The sequence below is a fragment of the Pleurodeles waltl genome, chromosome 4_1 (genome assembly GCF_031143425.1).
Source record: "Pleurodeles waltl isolate 20211129_DDA chromosome 4_1, aPleWal1.hap1.20221129, whole genome shotgun sequence".
NCBI classification, from domain to species: Eukaryota; Metazoa; Chordata; class Amphibia; order Caudata; family Salamandridae; genus Pleurodeles; species Pleurodeles waltl.
This window is the reverse complement of record NC_090442.1, coordinates 608,075,485-608,102,152: the sequence shown is the minus strand read 5'-3', so window position 1 is coordinate 608,102,152 and position 26,668 is coordinate 608,075,485. Positions and strand designations below refer to the sequence as shown.

At 43.7% G+C, this 26,668-nt stretch overlaps 1 protein-coding gene across 1 annotated transcript in view; it reads right to left on the bottom strand.

Annotated features, from left to right (window-relative positions):
• The window catches only part of SLC5A8 (solute carrier family 5 member 8), a 97,744-nt gene that overhangs the window by 55,714 nt on the left and 15,362 nt on the right, over window positions 1-26,668 (bottom strand). Inside the window, exon 2 of the mRNA XM_069229034.1 lies at window positions 837-902. Coding sequence (XP_069085135.1) covers window positions 837-902 — 66 coding nt within the window. The remainder of the gene's footprint in view (window positions 1-836; window positions 903-26,668) is intronic.

Below are 26,668 nucleotides of genomic sequence, written 5' to 3'. Positions count from 1 at the left end.
TTCAGTGCGCTACTTTACAATTAACATATTAGAGTTTCAAGATCACCACTGTGACATTATAGGTAGCCATAATATTTCTACTACATCAAATCAGAGTGCGAATGGAAGTGGATATGGAAATGTGATGAATAAATAGAAGTTCTGGAAATACACTTCACCTAAAACTGTGGCATTGGGGTAGGTGATACTTGCAGAAGGGGCACAGGAGACACCTATAACAGAGGAACCCATAATGCATCTGTGGAGATGTATGTGTGCTTCATGGGTGAGGCGCAATCCTGATCTGCCTACAGACTGGGAACTAGGGCCATGCTGCTCTTCAAACAGAGGTTCCTACTTTACATGCCACACGGTGATGAACCGACCATCTTGTGAAGGTAGCAGATCCTCTTACAGATGCACCATTGCACTTATGAGGTACTGTCAGATAAGTGAAATAGTGCTGCCCCCTCTGGACTAACCTAATCTTCCATGGACAAGCGGTCTGCGAAGCAGGAGACAAACATCGGCCATGCTTGGAGACCATCAGTGCACATGGTTGGTCATTGCTATGGGAAGGTAACTGGTCATACCAGAACTGCATTAATTGAAAAGTCAATTTACATATTAAACTGTACTTAAATTTCCCTTGCTGAACAGATCTATAGAAACTCCCCATTACCTGAGTAATATGCTTACTCCAAGTGCACAGGTTGGCAGATCAGAGATGGCTGCCATTTTGGAGGGGCTTCTTTGGAGGTTTTGTACTTTCCTTATTATCAGTTAATTTCTGAATTATTTACATTGTGTAAAACAAAATTCCATAAACAGTACGGGAAAGTCCTAGCAGTACTCACTGTTTGTATGATGAACAGGATGGTTCCCAGGAGCCGCACATACTTATTGAATCGCATCTCTAAGTACTGTAAATGCAAATGCAAACAGGGATTAGTGCATTTAGTGATATGTAATAAACTGGGTCAACATGTATTTATTTTTAGGATTTATGTTACTTTACTCCTACTTCAGAGAGCTTGACTGGATATCAAGAGTACAGTGTGATTCAGTTTAAAAGGTGGAAAATTGAAGTTCGAGTCCTGTCACAAAGGGTGAGTGCCCTCCTCGGAAAAGTAAAGTTGAATTAAAAATCACGTCTAAATAGTTCCGTTTTTAGAAGTTTTACCAGGGCAGTTCATTTTTTGAACATATGCTCTGGGTATACACGATGAAATCAGCTCCCGCTGCCGCACTCCCACAGTACAGGGAACAAAAGCTGGTGAGCAATCTCTGTTCTTACTTCAGCCAGTTCTCTCAAATAAACAAACCCAACTCACAACCGACCCTTAGAGTGGGGCGCAACATGATACCAGAAGGTGAACTGTATAAAGTGGTAGGGACTGCACCCCAACCCCTTGGGGGAATGTGGTGCATTCCGACATTAGGTGTTCTGCTCTGATCCACCTCGTTCTGGTCAGACCTGGGCAAGTTTGGACATCCTGGACGTCCGAAGCATGGCGGTGAAGGCACTCGAAACGTAAGAATGTAGGAACGAGCACCAGACGTTCCCTTGTGTGCTGGTTGTACTATGTCATTGGTTGTACTCTGGCAAAGTCCACTCCACTCGATCGCTCACAAGGACAGTCTTTGCTGCTCAGCACGAGGCAGGTCGGTGCCATTCCACCCATCGCTCGAAGGCCATGTGAAATAGGTTTGGGACATATTACTGAGAGCGCAGGGCCACAATCAAGCAACATGAAGTTGCATTGTGTTTGCTGTTTGTAGGTCTGTATGTTGGCAGCACTGTCAAGCAGACTAATTGATATCAATATACTAATAGTCTGCCTGGGTCCGCCCTTTCACCCATTGACCTGAGACTCTAACAACTATGTGTTAAACAGCCCAGTGGAGTGTTTTACCCTCACCTAATGCTACTGAGAGAGCGTATTTTGATATTACATATTATAGACGTGAAATGCTTATGTCTAACAATGCTGTATTAATAAAACATTTATTAATAGCGTATTCATAAAAATGGAGAATCGTTCACATGTATAAACTAATGTCAACTGTAAGGAATAATTGTTTATAGTTTGCCTAACTGAGCACATTAAAACGTATAGAACTGCATTCATTAAACTCGTATATCTTAAGTTAGCGTGAGTCAAGCAGAAGCTGTGTAGCTCTCATATTAAAGGCGTATTTTTCCTGTCTCTTCAGTGTGCAGAAACTTGCAAACAACCATGACCTAGCTATTGTTCTCTCTGTATTAGTTCGACACATCGGGATATTTTCCCATCCGCATGCTAGCATCTTTTAGTATAAAATGATTGTGCCTCGAAACATTTGTAGATACTTCCAAGGACAATGAGACGAGGGAACGAGAACTTTTAACCTGAGACGTGTGCCAAGCTGATGAAGTAACCCCGGATATGCCACCTACGGAAGACTGATTATGAAGACCAATCAGAAGCCAATATTTTATCGAGAGATGACAAATGCATTACTTAATGTATAATTTGATAGGTTAACAATGATGGGGTATATTTTGGGGGAATGAATTACTAGAAAGGGAGAAAAACCCATGACACAGGAAATAACCGGGCTTTAGGCATTAGGTAGGGAATGATACTGATTACATCCCGAAACTCTGTCACACTATTCTGTGATTTGAGACTTAGACAAACCATTCTTGCCCATATCACTGTCCCTTACACTTTTCTCCTTATGAGGAGAGTGTCTCTTGCCTCTAACTTAGATAGACTGACGGTGATCTGACTGATGACGAAGACTGATCCTGAATGCTGACCTAATCAGAGGAGGCTAATTATATAATTGCTAATGGAAATTCATTTTGCCTTTCTTTCTAGGTACCAACTGCTGTATGTTTTGATAGAGACCTTAGTTAGATGTTTTCCAAATTGGTGTTCAAAATTGTTTTGCATGACGCCCAACATGCTAATGCTAAATAGAGGTTAGACGAGGTATTCACTCTGACTGACAAACTGACGTGACTGACGTGGTGCTATGCTGAACTAGTATCTTAGAAATTCGATGTGTTATAATCTGCCTATATCTATCTGATTATTCATGTTACTAATCTTTGCATTATCGAAAGCTTATTGTGGTTGCCATCTTATAATCGTGCTTACCTGTCTATTGACTTTGAGATTAATGCCTTTGCTACTAGATTGTAATCAATAGGGAATAAAACTTATTAACTCCATTAAGGTGTGGTTATTCATGACTGAAAGGTCATGGTTGCGCCAAACGTTTATTAATGTCTAATTTGATGTTAAACGTTGACAATGTTATTGACCTATTGATTGATATTTTGATTAGTTATCTCGTCCTACGGTGTCTCACCACTGGGCCCAAAGATTCATTGGCCTAAAAAGAGTCCTGATGTGTATAAATTGACATAGACGGACGCGTTAACAGTTCTGGTAGCAGAGTACGGTTAGGCCCTTGGGGGCCCTAGGACGGAGTTTTCACTGTTCAATTGTTTTCTTGTGATAATGCAAATTGGAAAGATGATGAGTTGCTAGATCTGCCATGGGCTTTCCCGGGATCTCGGAGCCTGCCTAAATGAGTTGGGAATGATCTCGGCGCCATAGTAGGGTTTTTTGCGCTTATTAAATCTTATGCACTTTGCAGGTGATTGTGAATACTTGAGTGTGATTAGGCCAAATTTAGTGTTATTTAGAAGGAGTGGGCGTACTCCACAGCATGAAAGTAGGGAAGTCGGCGTACTTCATGTGAATGCAGCGCTTGTTGCTCAAAATTATCCACGTGGTTGGTTGTTGTATACGGGCCTATTGAAGTCTAAGACTCCGGAGTATGATGTTAAAATGGTTTATGTTGTAATTTGTGCGGTTTAGTAGGTCAATCGGGCGTGGTTGACAGATCGAGTTTCGAGTTATGATGCATGTGTGTAACCTTCGATGGAGATTTGACAAGTTCTAAAGTGCACTAGAAGGAGTCATTGACAAGTCGAGAGTAGGATTTGCAGGACGAATTCTGCTTGCGTATGAGGGAACTGAGAAGGAGAGAGTAGCGGCCGAGGCTTCAAGTGAAATCTCTGTAAAGTTCTGAAGCGAATGTGTTACCCTTCCTGTAGTAAACCGGCAGATTTGTGTTGTCATTAAAGTGCTAGCAATAATTTGCATTAGTTTGTATGAGTTGTAAGGAGTTAGTGAGGTGTGGACAAGCCGCAAGACTTTGTCAGCTGCAGTGTGTGTGAGTGTGACGTCAGTGGTGCCGCGCTGGGATACGTCCGTGAGAGGCAATAGGTTGAGCAAAGGGTAGGTGAAGAGTGTCCTGGGAACTAAGCCGTTTTCTGAGTAAATATAAAATAAAATGAATTTTGTTAAAGCATTTAAAAGTGCATTGAAAGGAGATGTGTATATCATTGCGACTGATGGGGAACCTACACCACCTGAGGGTACGCCAGCTTACACGGTTATGGAAGAAAAGGGTGTTGCACCGTGTTTATGGATAAAACAATGGCGTAAACTGACAGAGAAAGAAGGGTGTCTAGCGTTTCCTGAACATGGAACGTTTAATCAAAAGGTGTTAGAAAATCTGAGGTGGATGTTAAGTACGCAGCAACCACCTCCACGACCAGCACAGTATGAGGCTTTGGCAATTTGGGACCTGATGGCTCTTAAACCTAGACTAGAAAGATTTCACAGGAGACTGACAAGAGCTGAAAAATCCTATGCAGAGGCTAGGTGGGATAATGAGAACAAAATGTGGAGACGAGGAATAGTGGATGGGTTGAAGCTGTTTCCGGCAATAACCCAGGCAGAGGAAACACAGGGAAAGAAAGCTTCTTGCAAAACTGACAAAGAACCAGTCAAACACAAGGAGAATAAAAGATCTTGGGAAGAAGAGGACGATTCAGATGATGAGGCGTTTATGGATAGGCTGTTACATGATCGTCCGCCACCTTACGCGGTGAGCGACAATGCTCCAAGTACTAGCTTGGATCCTGGGAACCAGACGAAAGAGAAGGGTGTTACTGATACAGTGCAGAATAGCGATACAGCTTTGATACAGAATGGTGTCAGTGTACCCACTGCTCCAGACCCGCCGATACAGTTGCAGTTTCCACCACAGATAAAAAGAATTTATCCTGATGTTCCAGTGCTTGAGACTACTACGAACTTGGTGGTGCAGCCAGACACGATATATACAAAGCCAAGGTTAGTGCAGATTGAATCAACTCCGCAGTTAGTGTCACAACCGCCGAAACTGATACCTGGGTACAACCCAGTAGCGGGTCCTTTAAAAGAACCTGCACCAGGATTATTGAATCAGACCTATGGTGTTGAAGCTCCAAGAAGCTTGGGAGCAGGCCAGACACCTGCTGCTATATCACTACCCATTACAGTTGGTCCCCCGGTGCCGTTATATGCACAGGAGAAAACAAGGATGTGTGAACAGGGAGTCCTAACTCATGAAACGATAAGAGGAGGGTCTCTTATAACTCCACAAATAATGACACAGGGAGGACAGGCTTGTGAACAATCAAGACCCTTAATGGACCTTAGTCCAATAGGAGCACCTCTTGAGGCAATGCGACAGGCAGGATTGGGAGTTTTGACTCCCCAAACCATGAGTACAAATACCTCATACACTCCGATGATACATGCAGGGAACATTTCACTGCAGGGTTTTACAGTACAACAGCTAAATGAATGGTTAGAGAAAACCTGCACATCACAAAGGGCTACAGCAACTGCAATCGAACCTGAGAAAGAAAAACCTGATGAATACCTAAACCTAGTACGACTAGGAGCAGAAGCTGCTGAATTGGTGGAAGGAACAATGGGAGTAAATAGGTTGGAGTCCTACACTGAGGCAGAATTAAGGTACCTATGTCCTAAAATCACCAAAGAGGTAGGCAAAGTACACCAGAAATTAACGAATTTGGCAGACAAATACAATATCGACATTGGGAACACAAAACATTTGAAACGAAGTTACAGATTAGATTTTGACTCAAAAGATTTTGAGCACATGAGATCTGCAGGCATGAAGACACATTTGAAAGAGCTGCTGCAAAGCGCACAAATTTGGGGAGCACTAGAGAAATGGGAAGGCCGATGGATGAAGAAAAAGGATAAGGGAAAAAGAGATAGTCCAGTGTCTAATGAAACAACAGTCACACCAAACTTAGAGACAGTAAAAATCCTACCTATGAGAGAAACAGCTGGTGGTGTTTTGGTGCATGTGCCTTGGTCCAGGGGAGACATTTTGTCCTTTACAAATGATTATCCCAGGTTATGAGAAAAACCGATCGAGTGGTATCAACAGACAGATAGATTCGTGAAGCTTGCGAAGTGTCTCTGGGAAGACTTAAATACCTTGTTTGAGATTATTGTTCCGCCAGACTTGTGGCTTGAGTGCAAGAGAGGGGTAGATTGGCCCACAAGGGAACCGGCAAGGGATAAAGTGACTGGAGCACCTTCTGAAGAGGTGATGAAATATTATCATAAAGTAATTGAGTTTTTGAAACAAAAGGTGTCGCCGAAGGTGACTGATTGGCAGAAAATTGACCGGACCTCTCAAGAGGTTAAAGAGTCAATACATGCATATTATGAAAGATTGTTAAAGGCATTCAAACATTACAGTGGTACCGAAACGATTGAGCCGAAGGACATGAATCATCTTGTGTTCAGATTTGTCGAAGGGCTGAGACCGGAGGTCAGCCAAATGATTAAAAATCATTTGATTTGTTGGCAAGCTAAACCGATTGATGAAGTATTACAGTACGCGAAATACTGTAGTGACGAAATTGAGTTAAAGCAGAAAGAGTTGAAGGAGAAGGTGATGGTGATGCAGATAAGAGCTGCACAGGCTGGAATACAGGGAAATGGTGTTCAGCAAATGATACAGCAACAACCGCAATTGAATGGTGTGTTTCAGGCACAGCCGAGAGGTAGAGGTCGAGGGTTTGTGAACCGTGGTGCGGACATGAATAATGTGGTTGTTCAAGGTGATGGTCAAGGAGTGAAAAAGATGTCACCATGCCATGCGTGCGGGGGCGTGGGACATTGGAAACGGGATTGTCCAAATATAATGCAGGATGGTACAGTTCAGCAGAGTAACAATGCCGGGACATTGCAAAATTCACGAGGTCCAAGAATGAGACACCCGAATCAGAACTATCAAAATAATTTGGTGCAAATGTCAGGGGTGCAACCTATGCAGCAAATGCAAATGCCGCGTTTCCAAACAGTGTCAGTACAACCGATGCAACAGCAGATCCCTATGGTGCCTAGACAGCAAATGCAGTTACCCCTAGCTCCGATGGGACAGCAACAGGTGATGCTTCCTCAACAGGTCACAGGTCAAGTAACAAATCAAAACAACACTGTACAACAATTCCCACTAAGAGGTGAAAATGAGATGAATGGGGACTGGTCAGATGATAGCTCAGACAGTGAAGAGTGCAGACTCGCCGCATCCTTAGAGGTAGACCAGAGAGGCCCATATGTGGAGGGAAAAGTAATGGGCTACAAAGTCTCATTTTTAGTTGATACAGGAGCTACACGCTCTACTGTTCGCAGTGCAGAGGTACCAAGATTACTTCTCTCAGGGCGCACCATACGAGTGGTCGGTGTGGCTAATCAGTACCTGACTAATCCAATCACTGACCCAGTGCAGGTCGAAATTGGAAATTTCCAGGGCCTGCATAGATTTGTTGTGTGCGATTCTAGTCCAGTGTCCTTGCTAGGAAGAGACTTATTGTGCAAAACCAAATGTTCAATTACCTGTTCCGATGGTGGAATAGAGGTTCAGACAAACAGTGATGACGAGGCAGATGAGGGTCAGCTTATGGAAGAAGGAGGAGAGATGAATGAAGATTACCCTTTAATTACCCTTTTTCCAGTGTTTACCTTGATCGATCTACCTACTGATCTGCAAGGATCGGTGATAGAGAAAGTGTGGGATTTGACTGGAAAGGAGGTTGGATTAATAAAGGGAGTAAAACCAATCAAGGTGCAGATAAAGCCGAATGCAGTGTTTCCACAAATGTCACAATATCACATGACTCAGGATGTCCTTATTGAAGTGACACAGATAATTGCAGATTTCCTCAGACAGGGAGTTCTGAAAGAAGTCCTGAGTAGTCCGTGTAACTCTCCAATTATGGGTTTGAGAAAGCCCTGTGGGAAAGTTCGAATTGTGCAGGATTTGAGAATAATAAACGAAATCGTGGTAAAATGCTGCCCTGTGGTTCCCAACCCAGCAGTAATAATGTACCAGGTTCCTTGTGATGCTGAATGGTTTACCGTAGTAGACCTATCACAAGCGTTTTTCTCGATTCCACTTCACGAGGACAGCCAGTTTTTGTTCAGTTTCAAATTCCTGGATAAGGTATACAGTTGGTGCAGAATTCCTCAGGGGTTTTCTGAGTCACCATCCATCTTCAATCAGATATTGAAGAAGGATTTGGAACCTCTTGTGCTACCTCACAATTCGACTCTTGTGCAGTACATTGATGATTTGTTGATTGCATCCAAAACCAAAGACAGCTGCAAATATGATACAATTGCCTTATTGAATCATTTAGGGAAAAACGGACATAAGGTGTCACCTAAAAAGCTGCAATACTGCAAAAAAGAAGTCAAATATTTGGGACATCTGATTGAGAAAGGGTCTCGAAGAATATCAAAAGAGAGAATAACAGTTGTTTTACAAATGAATCCCCCAACAACAAAGAGAGATGTCAGAATGTTCTTGGGAATGGTGGGCTACTGTCGCCAGTGGATACCCAACTTCTCGATCATTTCAAAACCATTGACAAAACTGACAGGAAAGGAAGTTAAGGATTAACCGTACACAATCACATTGACAAAAGAAGAGCTTGAGTCATTTCTAGAGCTGAAAGAATGCATGTGCAGAGCTCCAGCATTAGGAATGCCTGATTATGAGAAGCCATTTTTGTTGTTCTGTCATGAACGTGATGCTTGTTCTTTGTCTGTTTTAACACAGGTCCATGGAGATGCAAATCGCCCTGTAGCATATTTTTCGGCTACTTTGGACCCTGTCGCAGCAGCCTTACCGGGTTGTTTGCGAGCAGTCGCAGCAGTTGGTCAAAGCCTTTCACAATGCGAGGGCATAGTTATGGGATATCCCCTAACAGTATTGGTTCCACATTCTGTTGAAATTCTGCTGACACGAACCAAGACACAACACATGACAAATGCCCGACTTACCAAATATGAGACAATTATTCTGGGGTCACCAAATGTCACATTGAAAAGGTGTACTGTACTGAACCCGGCAACTCTACTTCCCATTGAGAATACAGAAGTAAAGGATGGGGAAGAATTTGAGCATGATTGTCTGGAGGTAACTGAGCTCAGTACCAAACCTCGCTCAGATATAAACGATACCCAGTTAAAGGAAAACGATTACATTATGTTTGTTGATGGGTCCTGTCTAAGAGATTCATCAGGAACCTTGAGAGCTGGTTATGCAGTATGTACCATGTCCGGTATAGTCGAAGCCTACTGGCTCGAGAAAGTGTTTTCTGCACAAGTGGCAGAATTGATAGCTCTCACAAAAGCCTGCCATGCTGCTGTAAATTTAAAGGTCACAATCTATACAGACAGCAGATACGGACTTGGAATTGTGCATGATTTTGGCCAACTCTGGTCACAAAGAGGGTTTATGACATCCTCTGGTTCACCAGTGAAAAATGGAGAACAGATAAGAGATTTGTTACATGCGATTCAGTTGCCTCTTGAAATTGCTGTGGTGAAATGCAGTGCTCACACCAGGTCACAAGATTTTGTGTCAATGGGGAATGGTTATGCAGACCAGGTTGCCAGATTTTGTGCATTAAACTGTATATCCTTTAAAGAACAATGGGAGCTGTTACCACAACCTGAGAAGGACACAACCTTAAGTTTAGCATTACGAGTGGTTGATACCTTAGACGAATTAAAGACACTACAAAGCCACGTTGGTAAGGAAGAAAAACGTTCTTGGCAGAAAATGCAGTGTATACAGAGAGAAGACGATATTTGGGTATCGAGAGAGGGACAACTAGTGTTGCCAAACAGTCTTCTGTCACAATTTGCCCGATTGTATCATGGGCAGGCCCATTTGGGAAGAGATGCCATGATCAGATCATTTAAGATTGATTGGTTCAATCCAAGATTCAGACATGCCTCAGAAATTACTTGTCACAGATGCGTCATTTGTCAACAAATGAACGCTGGAAAAGGAACTGTGGTAACTTTGAGCCACATTGGGAGAGCTGGTGGTCCATTTAATAAGATACAAATGGATTTCATTGAAATGCCTGTTTGTGGAGGTCTGAGATACGTGTTGGTGATTGTGTGTGTTTTTAGCCATTGGATTGAGGCATATCCCACACGTAGGAATGACAGTCTTACAGTTGTGAAACTACTACTCAGACAATTAATACCCAGGTTCGGGTTTCCGGTTTCTATAGAATCAGATAGGGGAAGCCACTTCGACAATGAGGTGATTAAACTTCTGTGTGCCGCACTCAACATTGAACAAAAGCTGCATTGTAGCTATCGCCCTGAAGCTTCAGGACTAGTCGAACAGATGAATGGTACTTTGAAATCAAGAATAGCAAAAATGTGTGCAGCAACAAACATGAAGTGGCCAGATGCATTACCTCTAGTGCTGATGTCTATGAGAAACACGCCAGATAAGAAAACAGGATTGTCCCCACATGAAATCCTCATGGGCAGAGCAATGAGGTTACCGGCGGTACCTGCAAATGCACTAGTGAATATTACAGATGATATGGTGTTGGATTACTGCAAAAGTTTGGCTGACGTGATTCGCTCTTTCTCTCACCAGGTGGAAGCTAACACGTTACCACCAATCGGCGAACCAGGACACTCTCTGCAAGCTGGAGATTGGGTGGTTGTCAAGAAGCACGTAAGAAAATCGTGTCTTGAGCCGCGTTGGAAAGGGCCATATCAAGTGATATTGACGACCACTGCTGCTGTGAAGTGTGCCGGGGTTCCCAACTGGATACATGCCAGTCATACAAAAAGGGTAGCGTGTCCTGTTGAAGAGGAACTTGAAAATTCTGGTGCAGAAACCTCAAGAGGAGAAGTCTCAGAGTCAGAGATCAGCCAAGAAGGATCTGAGACTACAGGAGAGCCCGCTGAGAACAGCCGTGTCCCTCAAACTATCAGTGAGTTCGAGAGAGGTGACGAAGTGCCAATCTCAGTGGAGGCAGCAGGAGAACAAAGTCAAGGAGAGGTTCTCCCAGAAGCAGACGAATACAATTCAGAAACTGAATACAGTATCGAACAAGGAGAGAGAGACGAAGAAGTGTCAAGTTCAAATCAGAACAAATCAAGATCTGCCAAACAAGTTCCAAGCCTATCAGGAGAAAACACCATATTACCAGAGGAGGGTGCTGTCCGAGGTACTGAAGGAAAACGCCGAAGCAAGACGAACAGAGGTGACAATTGGCCAGACAATTCACACTTTAGAATAAGAGAAATAGCGAATGAAACAATAATAGAGGAAAGCGATACCTCACGAGCAGATGATCTGAGTGAAGGAGAACAGCAAGGTGAACAAAGAATAAAAAGAAAAAGAATAGCAAACAGAAGATATACCGGTCCTGAATGGGCATACGCTACAACCGCTGAATGGCAACAAGAATTCTTAGCGTTCTGTTTTGATAGAGAAATACCAGGCCAGTACTACGGTACCTGAAGAAAATACAACAAGAAAATTGAAAAGAAAGACATTGAAAATTGTGAAAGCTAAAAATAAGAATCTTAGAGAGAATTTTTTTTATCGGAAAGTGACATTAAACCTGGATTTGACTTATAGAAACCTGATTACGACAAGCTGCTAACCTGAATTGACGAAAAGGGTCCTGGATTGAGTGAAGACGCTGTAAATTACGCAGAAAGAGTTTGCTACTCAGAGTTGATTGTTGATCTACTGTTTGATTCTATTCAAACATGGCTTATAGTAACAAGGGAAGTAAAGTGTGTGGCTGGTTAGGACTTATGATAGGTGCTGTATGTGCAATAATGATTGTGGGAGTGATAGTAGGAATGCCATGGAAAGAGAGTGAAACTATTAATGCAACTTCAAAACCTGAGACTACTACTACAACTAATAAACTATCACCATGGGAGAAATTCGAGCAAGACACAAAACATCTGCATGAGGGAACTAACCCAAACGGGGAGCTTTCTACTAATGTTTTCTATCGCCTACTGAATGAGTATGTGGAAACTATGAATGCGAAAGACTGTTATGTGTGTACTAAAATTCCTTCATCCGTGCAGGAGGGAATTACTTATCATAGCCTCCCTCTTACGTATGGGATTAGTTGTAGCTTGCTACTAACAAGATTTTATGATCAAGAGCATGTGCAATATTTTTATTCAAATTTGGATGTTGTGTTTTCTTTTGTGCCTGTTATTGAATTTTTAAATAAATTAGCTAAAGAGCATGATATAAAATTAGTTAGAGGATTCTTTGAGCCAACACTAACATTTGGAACTGCTTATGCACATCGCAATAACTTAACCTGCTTACTGTCTCCTGTAGAGAAAAGCTTTTTAGATCACACAGATGATAGACGCAAAGCATTAAAGGAAAGGTTAGAAAAAGGTTTAGAAAAACGCACTTATGCAAACGATTATGCTTATACTGAAATTAAAACCCAAGGCAAGTTAGCTATAGATGCATTACACGTAGGTAGACTCTGTATATATAGACCAAAATCTGATCAAGATAATTTGTTTGTAGGAACGAGTGAATGTAGGCATGTGTTTTTGTTTCAGAGCAAATGGACCTTTATGTTAAATGGACAAGACCCAGCGATTCCTGGAATCTATTACATCTGTGGGTTAAATGCGTATTACCGTCTCCCTAAGGGATGGTATGGGACATGTTATTTGGGAATAATATTCCCAAAGATTTACCAGATTGATGACTTAAAACAACTACCTAAAACGTCTGAATTACAACAGACCAGACAAAAACGAGAATCAGTGGCGGCTGTCATTGGTGATATATTTGGAGCTATAATCCCTTCAATAGGGGTTGTCTTGAATTCTATGAAAATTCAAAAGTTGTCTACTATTGTGGATAACATGCTGACAAATTTCACAGGAGCTATACTCCTGATGGATACAGAACTTGCTGCAGAAAGAGCTATGACTCTTCAAAACCGGCTTGCTTTAGACATTCTTTTAGCAGAGTGGAGGTGTGTGCAAAATGCTTAATGAGCGACATTGTTGCAAGTATATACCTGACAATAGTAAGAAAATTAGAAGCATGCTTACTAACCTGACTAGAGATAGTACAGATTTGAAGGATCTAAAAGAACTTGGTGTTTGGGAGAAATTTGGAAAAGGAATTGCCCGAGTGGGAAGCTGGTTTACCAACATTTGGAATGGGGTACTTGCAAAAATCATGATGGGATTATTAATTGTTCTGATTTGTTTATTGGGATTTTGGGGGATATGCAAAATTAATGAAAAGGTGAAAAGAAATTTGGCTAACAGAACCAAAAGAAACGAAGAAAGTGAAAGAGAGAAAATGTTTAATGAAATATGGGAAAGCTCACATAAAGGAAAGGATGTTGAAATGCGCATTATGCGCAAGGCAAAAAGTTAAAACCTGAAAGATTTGTGATGACGAGCGTCATCAGAGGAGGGACTGAGAGAGCGTATTTTGATATTACATATTATAGACGTGAAATGCTTATGTCTAACAATGCTGTATTAATAAAACATTTATTAATAGCGTATTCATAAAAATGGAGAATCGTTCACATGTATAAACTAATGTCAACTGTAAGGAATAATTGTTTATAGTTTGCCTAAGTGAGCACATTAAAACGTATAGAACTGCATTCATTAAACTCGTATATCTTAAGTTAGCGTGAGTCAAGCAGAAGCTGTGTAGCTCTCATATTAAAGGCGTATTTTTCCTGTCTCTTCAGTGTGCAGAAACTTGCAAACAACCATGACCTAGATATTGTTCTCTCTGTATTAGGTCGACACATCGGGATATTTTCCCATCCGCATGCTAGCATCTTTTAGTATAAAATGATTGTGCCTCGAAACATTTGTAGATACTTCCAAGGACAATGAGACGAGGGAACGAGAACTTTTAACCTGAGACGTGTGCCAAGCTGATGAAGTAACCCCGGATATGCCACCTACGGAAGACTGATTATGAAGACCAATCAGAAGCCAATATTTTATCGAGAGATGACAAATGCATTACTTAATGTATAATTTGATAGGTTAACAATGATGGGGTATATTGACTAACCAATAGAATTTTGGGGGAATGAATTACTAGAAAGGGATAAAAACCCATGACACAGGAAATAACCGGGCTTTAGGCATTAGGTAGGGAATGATACTGATTACATCCCGAAACTCTGTCACACTATTCTGTGATTTGAGACTTAGACAAACCATCCTTGCCCATATCACTGTCCCTTACACTTTTCTCCTTATGAGGAGAGTGTCTCTTGCCTCTAACTTAGATAGACTGACGGTGATCTGACTGATGTCCTGAAGACGAAGACTGATCCTGAATGCTGACCTAATCAGAGGAGGGTAATTATACAATTGCTAATGGAAATTAATTTTGCCTTTCTTTCTAGGTACCAACTGCTGTATGTTTTGATAGAGACCTTAGTTAGATGTTTTCCAAATTGATGTTCAAAATTGTTTTGCATGACACCCAACATGCTAATGCTAATTAGAGGTTAGACGAGGTATTCACTCTGACTGACAAACTGACGTGACTGACGTGGTGCTATGCTGAACTAGTATCTTAGAAATTCGATGTGTTATAATCTGCCTATATCTATCTGATTATTCATGTTACTAATCTTTGCATTATCGAAAGCTTATTGTGGTTGCCATCTTATAATCGTGCTTACCTGTCTATTGACTTTGAGATTAATGCCTTTGCTACTAGATTGTAATCAATAGGGAATAAAACTTATTAACTCCATTAAGGTGTGGTTATTCATGACTGAAAGGTCATGGTTGCGCCGAACGTTTATTAATGTCTAATTTGATGTTAAACGTTGACAATGTTATTGACCTATTGACTGATATTTTGATTAGTTATCTCGTCCTACGGTGTCTCACCACTGGGCCCAAAGATTCATTGGCCTAAAACGAGTCCTGATGTGTATAAATTGACATAGAAGGACGCGTTAACACTACTGTCTGTTTGGATGTATCCTTCTACTCCATGAAGGACTGCATTACAGCTAGAGGACCTCATGCCTCCACCTGCTGGCTTCCTTCCATGTGTCTCTAAAGTGCTAAATCTCACTGCATGCATTAACATATTAAACCCAGCCCCGTTGGCGTTGCCACTGCTTGTTGTAATAAGCAAACGCGAGTTTCTGCCTTTTCATATATGTTGTGCAGTTGAATACATGAGTGCATCAATGCGTGACTGATTGAGTGGTTGAATGAGTGTGTAAATAGGAATGTGAATGATGCTTGTGAGAGTGCACGTGTGAGGGAGTCAGTGCATGAACCCGGAAATTGAGTGTCTAAGTGAGAGTGGATGGCTGATTGAGAGTGTGTGAATGAGTGATTGTGTGGATAAGATAATGAGTGAATGTTTGTGTGAGTGAGTTCATGAGTCAGTAAGTGAGTGAATGTGTGAGCAAGTCACTGGTCACGCGTGTGAAGGAAAGAGGGAGTGAATGGGGTAAGAAGAGAGTGAACATGCAATTCACTTCATAATACTATATATATGAATTAATGAATGAGTAAACGTGGTATTGAGCCGGTTCTGTGTAAGTTAACGCAGGTGAGTAGAATATTAGAGCAAAATCAAGAGTAAGTGAATGTAGTGCTGAGTCAATGAATTGGTGATCACATTAAATGAATAACTGAGAGAAAATATGGGCGAAATTGTACTTACTCATCTTTTCACTGAATCATGAAACCATGTTCTCACCTACTGAGAATACACCAGGGTGGGAAACGGAGTGGGAGAGTGAGTGATCTACCTCGCTTGGTTCAAAGCATGTCATGGATACCAAGGCTTTCATTCACAATGAACCAAAACAAATAATGTACGGAAAAGAATAAAAATCAATTTAAGCGCCTGGCTATATTGGTAAAACTGGTGTAACTGACACGTTGCAACACTACAGCACCTGTGAGAGGTCATTCTGGAGCAGCAAGAACGCACATAACTCTGATCTCAGCCAGAGGCGGAGTCACGTTGGCTTCATTCATACATTCCAGCCAGGAGCACCTGCCAAACCAAACACGCTGACTGCGGCTGCAAGCGCGCGACTGCAGCCAACGGTGCTTTCCCAACTGACAACACGAGGCCTAGAGATGGCAAACTCCGAGTCTGTGTAAAGTGATGTCATTCTGCATGCCAGGAGAGAGCTTGACTGAGAACCACCCCCTGCATCACAGACGCTTAAAAGTATTCCTATATTAGATATGTACTTTTTTTTTTACTCATCCCAACAGCAAAGTTCGCGCTCTATATATTTACACACACGACACACTCAGAACTACATCCGCCTGAGCCACGTCTGCACGGATGGTGGTCCATGCTATGGTAAACAATCTCACTCTTTGTTTAACATGGCTAATTTTATATGCACGAAATTAGCAGTAGAATATAATATTTATAAAAAGAGCCACGGCTGACATCAGAACCTCGAAATTATAGTTCACAACTAAAAACTGTATATAGTGCTCTACATTATCTAGAGGCGCCATTAAACCTCATACATATCCTGTTATCTTTGAGCATGCACCTGGCTGTGGGACATATTGGCCGTAGGGATAACCAAGCTTGAACCTTTTCTTTCTACAAACCACTTGTGCATGGAGTGATCGTTATTACAGGGTTCAAAAACACTGATAAATGAATGGCTGCTGTGTACAGTGTGTGCAGTGTGGTGACAATGTGCCTCACATACACCTGCCTTGTTATGCCAGGCAACAAGACTATAACAAAGTTCTGTTCTAGAATATCTCAGGGATTACTTGAGAGTCTGGAAATGACGGTCATGCCCAGGAGGTACTATTGCAGTGGAAACGGAGGGAGGATAGACGTTGGGCTGGAAAATGAGAGCCCAGATGTCTGCTTTCTGGGTTGCCCTTTAACAAGCCACCTTTAAGATTTTGCCAGAGACTGTGATTAAACACTGACTGAAGCAGCTAGGGTAGGGGCACTGGGTTGATTACACTTGAACACATATGAGCAAGCCTGTGCACGCATGTGTGTGTGTGGGCTGTGAATGAGAGACTACCATTGTACGCAACCTGGTAACTGCACACAGGTAACATGCCTGTGGCAGTTTTAAACTGCAAATTCGATCTGTCAGAAGAACCCATTTTGATAAACTTAGAACTTTCTTTTAAAATTTAATGTCACCCCACCCCCTAGTAGGCCCTATTGCCCATAAAGGCAGAATGCATGGTATTTAAAAGTAAACATGTCCATACAGAGAAATATCACAAAAAGCAATTTTCACTGTCGCAAGGCTGGCTACTTCCATAGGGAAATGGTGGGCTACATAGTTACGTTTAATAAAAGCTACATTCTGATTAGTAGCAGCTACAGAAATAATTCAAGGACTCATTTTTATATTTATCCCAAATCAAATTTAATGTCAGAATCTAATTTTGTCTACCTATTGAATAAAAGGTGTTTTTACATTTTTTAATTTTAGAAATGTTTTTATTAACAGTTTTGTAAACAGTCACTTCAATTTGCCAACAATACAACTGTGCAGCAGTGTTACATCGGTGTACCATATCACTACTCAAGATTCCACAATCCACTATGTCCAACAAAGAGAGGAAGGGAAGGGGGAGGGGGAAAGAGAGGTTACAAAAATATAGACTCCCAGCGTCCTTAGCCACAACCGACTATCCAACCCCTCACACAACCATTAAATCTGGGTCCTGCCTGTTGCCTGTGTTTCCACCTCCCAGCCGACCTTGCTTCCAGCACCAGCAGGGTCATCCTCATCCGGTTCCGGGTGATCTAAGCCCCCTCCAGATTCCCATCAGTCACATCTAGGCAATCAAGCATGGCACTCCAAATTTCCAAATCACGCTCCGCATGCTGTTCCAATCTCACTCTTTTCTACCTGCATTCCTTCGCCACTGCCCGTTCCCTAAGGTCGACCAGCCAGTGAATCAATGTCGGCAGGGTAGGGCTGGCCCAGTTAACACCAATATACCTTCTCACCAGCACCAGACCAAGTAAGACAAAACAATACTTAAGCTTACTCCCTTTAGTCTGGCGTGTCAGTAAGCCCAACAAGCAGTGTTTCATTCCCCTTTCTATTCGGGGGGCCCGCCACCCTTCATAGTGAGTCAACCACCCCAGTCCAGTATACCCCCAGTCTGGGGCATTCCCACACCATATGAATGAAGTGTGCGGATGTACCTTCACACCTGCGATAGCCGTCAGAGCTAGTCAGAAAAATCCTATGTAATCTTTGTGGAGTGAGATAGACGCGACGCAGTTAGAAAAGTTGTGTTTGATTAAATTATGCATTGCTGGCCGTATCATGAACTTCCATCCATGCATATTTCCATTTCCCATCTGTCAGTTGATACTCCAGCACTTCATTCCAGCCGAGAAAAGGCCCTTCCAAATCCTGGCATCTTTCTCCTTTCAGTGCCACATACAGATGGGAGATTAAGCCCTTATCCGATCCCATGTCTAACATCAGAGTCAGTTCGACCCGAAAATCCATTCCAAACCGTGCTGAACATCTAGCTATTCTCTCTCTGGCAGATCCCTTTGTAGCCTCTGCCAGATGCTGCCAACCCTCGAGAGGCAGTCACAACACACCACCACATTTGCAGCTCCCCATTTTGTACCACTGCTCACTGTGGATCCCCAACTGGATTTGAAGTATCCCGCAAGAACCACCCCAAGCTCGTCGCAGAAGACCAGATCCTGCAACATCTTAGGTTGGAGTCTCCACAACGGGACTGCCAGCTTCTCAGTGCCTCCTGTGTATTCCAGAATTAGCAGTGCATGGTCAGATAGAAAACGGGACTGATGCTCAATTTTCCATACACATTGTGTGCTCTCTTCAGTCAGCAGGAACTTTTCCAACCAGCTGTACTCCGTGTGTTGGCGTGCAGCACGAAAAAAAAACCTATCTGTTGAATGTAGCTCACTCAAGACATCCCTGCAACCCACCCTTTCCCATGAACTCTGCCAGTTTAGCTGTTATGCGTGGCTTAGTGCCAAGCAGAGGGGGTGTCCAACTAGTGTGCCATCCAACACACAATCAAAGTCCCCACCCCATACAAGTGGCACCCCCACATACGGCTAAAGCGCCACCTCCACTGTTGCAAAAAAAATAAAAAATCATCAGTCTTACGAGCATACACAGTAAGGAAACAGATCTACACCCCTCTTAGAGTTCCATAGACTAGGAGGAAGCACCCTTCGGCACTGAAGCTCTGTACCCTAAAAGCGACCTGTGGTGCTATCCAGATGCAGACCTCCCTAACCTCTAGCATAACTCAAGTAAGTGGATGAGAAGAACTGCCCTCAAATATTTTCTGGAGCTTCTGGGCCTCTGCTTCCAACAGGTGTGTCTCCTGCAACATGATGACTTGTATCCCTACTCTTCGCAAGTAGGCATGCACTCTGCATCTTTTTAGAAATGTGTTGAGGCTCCGCACAATTCCAGGTCACCATTCGCACATGTTCCCCCATTGGAATCCTGTAGTGTCTCCGCCCACTTCAGTTCACTCACATGAGGGCCTCCTCTCCACCCCACCAGTCTGCACCCTGGTCATGTAGTTCAGCGTCCAAGCAACCTCTTGCTGCATAAGACTGAAAGATCATAATGACTCCAAATCATCCCCACCTCCCCAGGGTTAAACACACTGAACCCCTAAAGGTTTCTCCCCAATCTTGTAAAGTTCACCCTGAATGATGTTAATACCTGAAAACCACTCTCACATAATTCCCTATGTCAGGGGTCAGGGGATCCCGGGTGCAGCTAGATGTGCACCAGCCAAGGGAGCCCTAGTCCTGGTTGATCGGGAATCGCTCCTCACATTCTCTAACCCACATAATCTCACATACAAAAAAAACAAAATGAAAACAAACAGTACAGTTGTGGGAGGGAGAAGATGAGTCATGCATTTCCTGCGCACCCTCAGAGAGCTGCAATGCTCCCAGGCTACATCATTCATAACAACAAACAGTACAGTAAGACCAGTGACATCCACACAGGAGCACAAGAGTATTCAGTACATTACCCCGCAGTCCATAGTTCTCAGCTGGGACACCATTGTCTAATGGGTCCAGATGGGAGGAAGGATGGGAGAGGAGGGGTCGAAAAAGCTACCTCGCCACTAACGTAACAGATGTGTCCCAGCCTCTCCCTCATCAGGGGTGTCCCAAGTTTTGCAACTGCCTTTTGACTTCAAGGCACCTCCCCCGCCAGCATGTCCTCAACCACTCCTGAGCCACTTTTGCTTGATCCAGACAATGTCACATTTGCCTCTTGCTGCCTCCCTCTCCAAGCTCTCCAGATCCAGTGTTCCATCACGGCGGACCACAACTCTTGTTGAGGAACTCAATGTTTTCCAGCCTTTGTTTCGTCTCTGCCTCCATGATCCTCCCAGCCTATGGACTTGCAACCACTCAGCTGCCTCTTTGGTGCTGGCGCAGGTATTCTGGCTTCACCCCTGACCTCCAATCAGTCCCATACCTCCTCAGGAGATATGAGGAACTGGGACCACCCACCATGGAGGACCTTGAGTTTCACAGAAAGAGAAGCATATAGGTAAGTCCAATCACTTTCAGTTTTTTGTTTGCCCCCCCACCCTGGAAGGACTGGTGGAAATTCTGCTTATGATGCGTGTTTTCAGGAAAAATATGAATCATTCAGTTCTCAAAGGCAGGGTCCTCTTCCTTGCAGACTGCCTGCAGAATGGCGTCTCTGTCCCAATGATTGAGAGTTTTGGCAATCAGATTCCTCAGAGGGGCACCAGGTGGCAGGGACAGTGCCAAAGCCTTATGAGCTTGCCCCACCACTAAGACCGGGTAAAGGGTGATCTCCAGCAACACACAGCAATTCCATTGTTCCAAAAATGATTCAGGGTTACTCCCCTCAGCACCCTCCAGGAATCCCACAAAACATATGGTTAATGCGTGGGAGCGACCCTCCGCATCCTCCACTTGCATCTCCAACTTGTGTGTCTGCGTTGTTAACATGGTAGCCGCAGAGCGAAGACTGCCACCTCCTCCTGGTGCTTTTGAACCTGTCTCCAAGGAGTGCTCCACCACCTTCCTGAGGTCGCCATGGATACAGTGTTTATTTTTGCTTCAACTTTCACACCTGAGGTCCCAGTCACAGCCAGAATCTATGCCCACCTAGGGCCCTGCGGTTCATGTAGGCCAGGTCCACGTTCCGGTGGCGGGTCCCTCCCAGCCCTGTAGCCATGAATTGCCATGAATTTTTGTTTGGTGACTACTGAATGTACTTCTGACCTTGTCCATCGTGTCAAGGGATGTAAGACCAATCATCTGTTTGCCCCTTAATAAGTCACTCTTCACATCTAGGTGCAAGGTCTTTGGGTGGGTCGGACACCCTAAACCGTGGAGTCCTATGGTCCCACCTCTCCGACCAAGTCTTCAAGGAATAGCAGTCACAGGTGCCCAGAAGCAATGTCAGCAAACAAGTAGTGAGGTGCCCCACTCTTCAAGCTCCCACGCCTCTTCGAATGTTTAGTGCACCTCAGTGATGTTAGTCCGCAAACTGCACCGGCATCATCGGTCACATCCCCTTGTCATTGCTCAACGTGGGCCCCAAACTCTGCTCAGGGGGGGCTGTTTTCCACTACTCCCCAACCACACCCGAAAAGTCTCTGTGGGCCCTTCCACTACACCAGCCGGCCCCCAGGCACCCAGTAAGTCTCCATACAGGCCCTTCAGCGGCCCTTCAGGTCTGCAGCTTCCGCCAGCCAGTTTGCCCACAGTCTCCACTAGGGCTAATACCATTTAGGGGATGGTAAGCCACACTCACTTCATCTGCATAAGCCTGGGGGCAGCCTTGTCTTGTCCAATGTAGGCCTCTGTCCAGAATCTGAACTTTTCCCCACTGTATGCTGCTCCTCCAGCACTCGGACCCCTCCGATGGACGGCCCAGCGCTCGCTGCACACTTTAAAGGTCTCAGGGGCAAATTATTTCAGGCCACCACGCCAAGGTCAGCAATGCCTCATCCATGCAGAAGTCCTCAGCCAGACTCGGGTGCCACCATCTAAGTTGCGCCACTTCAGAACACAATGCAGTTCCCGCATGGGCCCCAACCGGCACTCCAGCTCACTCGATCCAAGGCTCACTCAAAGAAGGCAGCGGGTGGACAGCAGTTTGCAGACTGCCGCGCTGCTCCTCCACTGTCACTGCCATCACCAGGGCTGTCCCACAACTCCCAGCCCCTCCCTTGGGTGTAACACAGCTTCTGCTCCACCACCGCTCCTGGGGGCACAGGCAGCAGCCAAGGGCATGGAAATGAGCCCCCGTGTCCACGGAGGCCGTTCACTCCTCCTTGGCACTGTGGCTATCGGTGTTGCAGCAGGATGCTGCAGGATGCTGTGGTGGGCTGGGAGTTGTGGTTGAGAGCTAGCGGTCAGCCATCTTGCCAGCCACTCCCCTCCTTTTATAAAAATACAATTTCCCTGCCTAAAGCAGGGAAGCATTCAACTGTCACCTGGCAGCTAGGTAGCTCCCCTGTGGTGAGATGTGGACTGCTCCCAAACAGAGCAAAAGGGGCTTGGTTGTGGGTAGGTTCTGGCTTTCCCCTGACTGGATGGCCTGGGTACTGTGCCCATGAACTGAATTAACTTCAAAGGCAACTTTCCTGTCACAAGCAGATGAGTCTGCCCCCTTCCTTTGTCACTTTAGCCAACTTAGCTCCAAAACAAGGGGGGGGGAGCTACTCCAAAACCATGTTGGAGTCATCTTTTTCATAGCCACACCTCTGGATGGGCACAGGAGCTCCAACCAGGGGAAGAAGGGTTCTGCTATATTGGATTATCCAAGAATGCAGCACAGGAGGATTGGGACATGGTTAGAGGAATATTGTGGCATCCAAGGTTTGGCCAGGGGTGCCTGACATCTACAACTTTCCATCCATACTTATAAACCTTTGCACAAGGTAGAGAGGGAGAGCAAGACCAAGACTCTTGTATTGCATGGCGATGGGACTAGAATCATGTACAGTTGGAAGGAGAAGCTCCCTGACAGACTAAGGACTTTGCCAACACCTGGCCCACAGGACTAGATGGGTCTCTCCAAGGCCAGTGGCTCTGGCCCCTATATGCCCCCTGGGGACCTGTGGGAGGAAATCTGGACTTCACCTCCCACTGTGTGGCCAGCAAGACAGCCAGGATGCTTTTGGGCTTGGGAGCGTAGACAGGAGGGTGTTCTTCTGGTTGGTAGTGGAAGGTGTGTGCAAGAAGGCCCCACCAGCAGGCGAGGAGCACCAGGAGAAGAGAAGACTGGAGCAGGGAGGCAGTAAAACCAAATCCTCATAAAGTGCACCCCTTAGAGGCCAGGGAGTCCATTTAAATGCCCCTGGTGGCTAGAACTCGCCACCAGGAGTAAAATGAGCCCACGATTAAGAAACTTGGCTGATCGGGATCCAATTTATCACATTTAAACATACCCATAGACAACACTGAAGCACATGGGGCTCTGCTGCTACTTCCTTTACTTAACCCTGGGAAGGGCCAGTGCTCAGAGGTCGGCACATGTTCCCACATTTTATTTTTCCAGGGGGAAGTGTGCATGGGGCCCCCTCCCAAGACTCATTCTCAGCTGCAAGACCCCATCCCCCGGGTCCAAATTGGTAATGATGGGTCCAAGGACCCCATCCCGAAAATTCAGGACACAGAGACATACTGTAGCGTTGTCCCTGCCTGCAGTATGGCAAGACATGTGGGAGAGTGAGTGAAGAGGTAATCCCCTCACTGGAACAGAAGAACAACACTGCTTTTGTCTGGCGCAAGCCTAGAGAGCTATCCCCTGCTCCAACACGTGGTGCCTGAGTGCAGCGTATGTGGGGAGCTGGAACACAGAGGCCTTGGGGGTTCCTTCTGCAAGCCACCAATGAACACCCCCACTCCAAAAAGAGGGTGCCATGGGTAGGATTGGGCACCCCAATATTTTAAGAAAAAGGAAAATGGATGAGTGGCACAAAGTCTCACAGCAGGAGAACCAGTTCATTCCATATTCATTTTTGTGCCCGAGGGAGCACCTCATTTGCTTATTTCTAAATTCTTCTTTGTGGTGACCCAAGGAGAGGCAGAGGGACCGCCAACTATGGCAACAGTGTTGTGGGGGACTGCAGGAGTTGCAGCAGCCCCCAGGAGTAAGTGACACCAATTAACCCCATGTCTCCCAGGTCATAGAAAGCATGACCTGGGAAAAGCTTTTAACATTTTAAGCATTATTGGAGCTGTGGCTTGGTGATCTACAGCCTGGGAGTGCTCTGATCCCCTCCTCCCCCCAGTGGTTGGTTTTTGTGGCTTCATTATATGTAGCCTAAGTGTGTAGAAGAAAAACGCTAACACATTTAATGTGATTTTGAATGCAAACGTTTTATTGCCAATGTTGATGAATAATAGAATACTTACGGATACTTAAACATGATTGCCGAATTCATAGGTTTTAGTGGTTAATCCTAGAATGTAATTATGACCTGATACTTTGATGTGGTGACTTCCTGGCAAAACCAATAGACTTGCCTTATATTTTAAAGTGGTACCCCTTGACAAAGTCAATAAGCCTTATTTGATATGACACACCCATATATTGTGATGTTATGTCTGGTATAGTTAAGGTGGGGTATTGTGATTTTGGGGGTCGTGACACACTAGGGTTCAGATGTGATTTTAGAATGTCACCAAAGGTATTTTAATCTAACTTATGTATATATTTGTAAATTAATGCACAGTAGTTAGTAGGGTGTGTGTGTAATAAATGCATGGTTCCCTTTTCAAATAAAAGGCACTGGCTGGACAATCATTTGTTGAGTGCTGTTGTTGTGCACCAGTGGATGGAGTCACACCAACTGCCCTGAGTAGGCCTTGGACTGCTCTTCCTCACTACCCTGACAGAGTCAAGTGTTACAATGGGGTACTTGGTTTCTAATAAAGAGACAATTGTGGACCTATTACTTGCAAAGGACTCAGAGCCTGCAAAACTAGTAACCTACTTTCTTACACATACTCTACCTTTTAATTTATAAAATGTCAATTCATATATTTTAACACACACTCTGAAATGGAGGATGCTGTGAAAAAGCCACATGAAGTGATCATTGCCAATGCTCACAGACTGACCCATACAGAGCACGTGAGAGGACATCTATAAAACGAAGACCTAACCTCAGGTGAGAATTATGAGTAGGGACGAGGTCATCATCATAGAAAGAATCGGATTCTAGATTGCAATGAAAACCAAAACTTATAGTGTTGTGAGACACCCCTGAATAGTTGACAGTGCTGGAGGCAGTACTCATGGCATGCTACAGATTCACATTGAAAAGGGTTTAACATAAAATTTTGATAGATGGGTTGGGTTTTTAGAAAGTTCCTGAATAACTCATATGTTGATGTTTTGATTATAAAACATTAGTTTTTTCAAAAACACGAAGCAACTTCATCTGGTTCTAAGGATCTCTTAGTCAATATTTCTAATAATGACTTGATGAAATATTTGTAAGTATTATTGAGAAGTATTTGTAGTGGCCGACAGCTTGGGTCGGGGAGGGGGGCGGTTTGCTCGAGTTTTGTAGTAACACAAAAATAGTGATATTTTATTCCTGAGAGATAAATACAGCTAAATGGTATTCAATCGCATTATCGTTTTTCCTGTCAACCTACAAAAATGTGACACCAGCATATCAGCTAGCACAATATCACCCAGATATCTATATAAAAGTATGCATATATTTACAATATCATAAGTCACAATTATGTACTCAGATGACATTGTCAACATATCGCTTAGGTATGTAGATGTGGAGTTAAGAATAGTACATCTACAAAGATGTTGATTTTATCGTGGCAGAAAATATTCTAGATTCATTTTTTGTATATTGCTATAAAAAATAGATCTTTTAATATACAACTCAACAAAGTGGAGCAATGGAACAAAATGGCAGAAGATGGAGTAGGTGCACTCTTTAAAATCTATGCAAGGGGTGTCCCTGGTACGAGCATTATTGGACAGTTCACACAAATGACTGTTACAAACAGAGTTTCTAAATACCTTTGGGAGTTATTTTAACTTCCTTTGACACACTAAGCTGGATAGATCACATAAGCATTTTTTTCAGAACTGCAGAGAAGCCCAGAAATGTAAATATGTTGTATACTAACTTAGCTTAGGGTTATATATGATTTGTGTACAATTGTCATTTTCAATAATAAATTGTGTAATTATGAGCTTTGCCCGTTCCCATGACCAATTACTTACTTACAAAATTAAGAGGATAATAACTCTCTTGATGTTTTCAGAATGAAATGCACTTGGAGTTCCCAACAGAACACAGAAATCGCAATACACACAACCAATTAATAAACCTTGGACAATGGCAGCAAAATGGACACCAACAATTGCCCAGTACACAATCACATT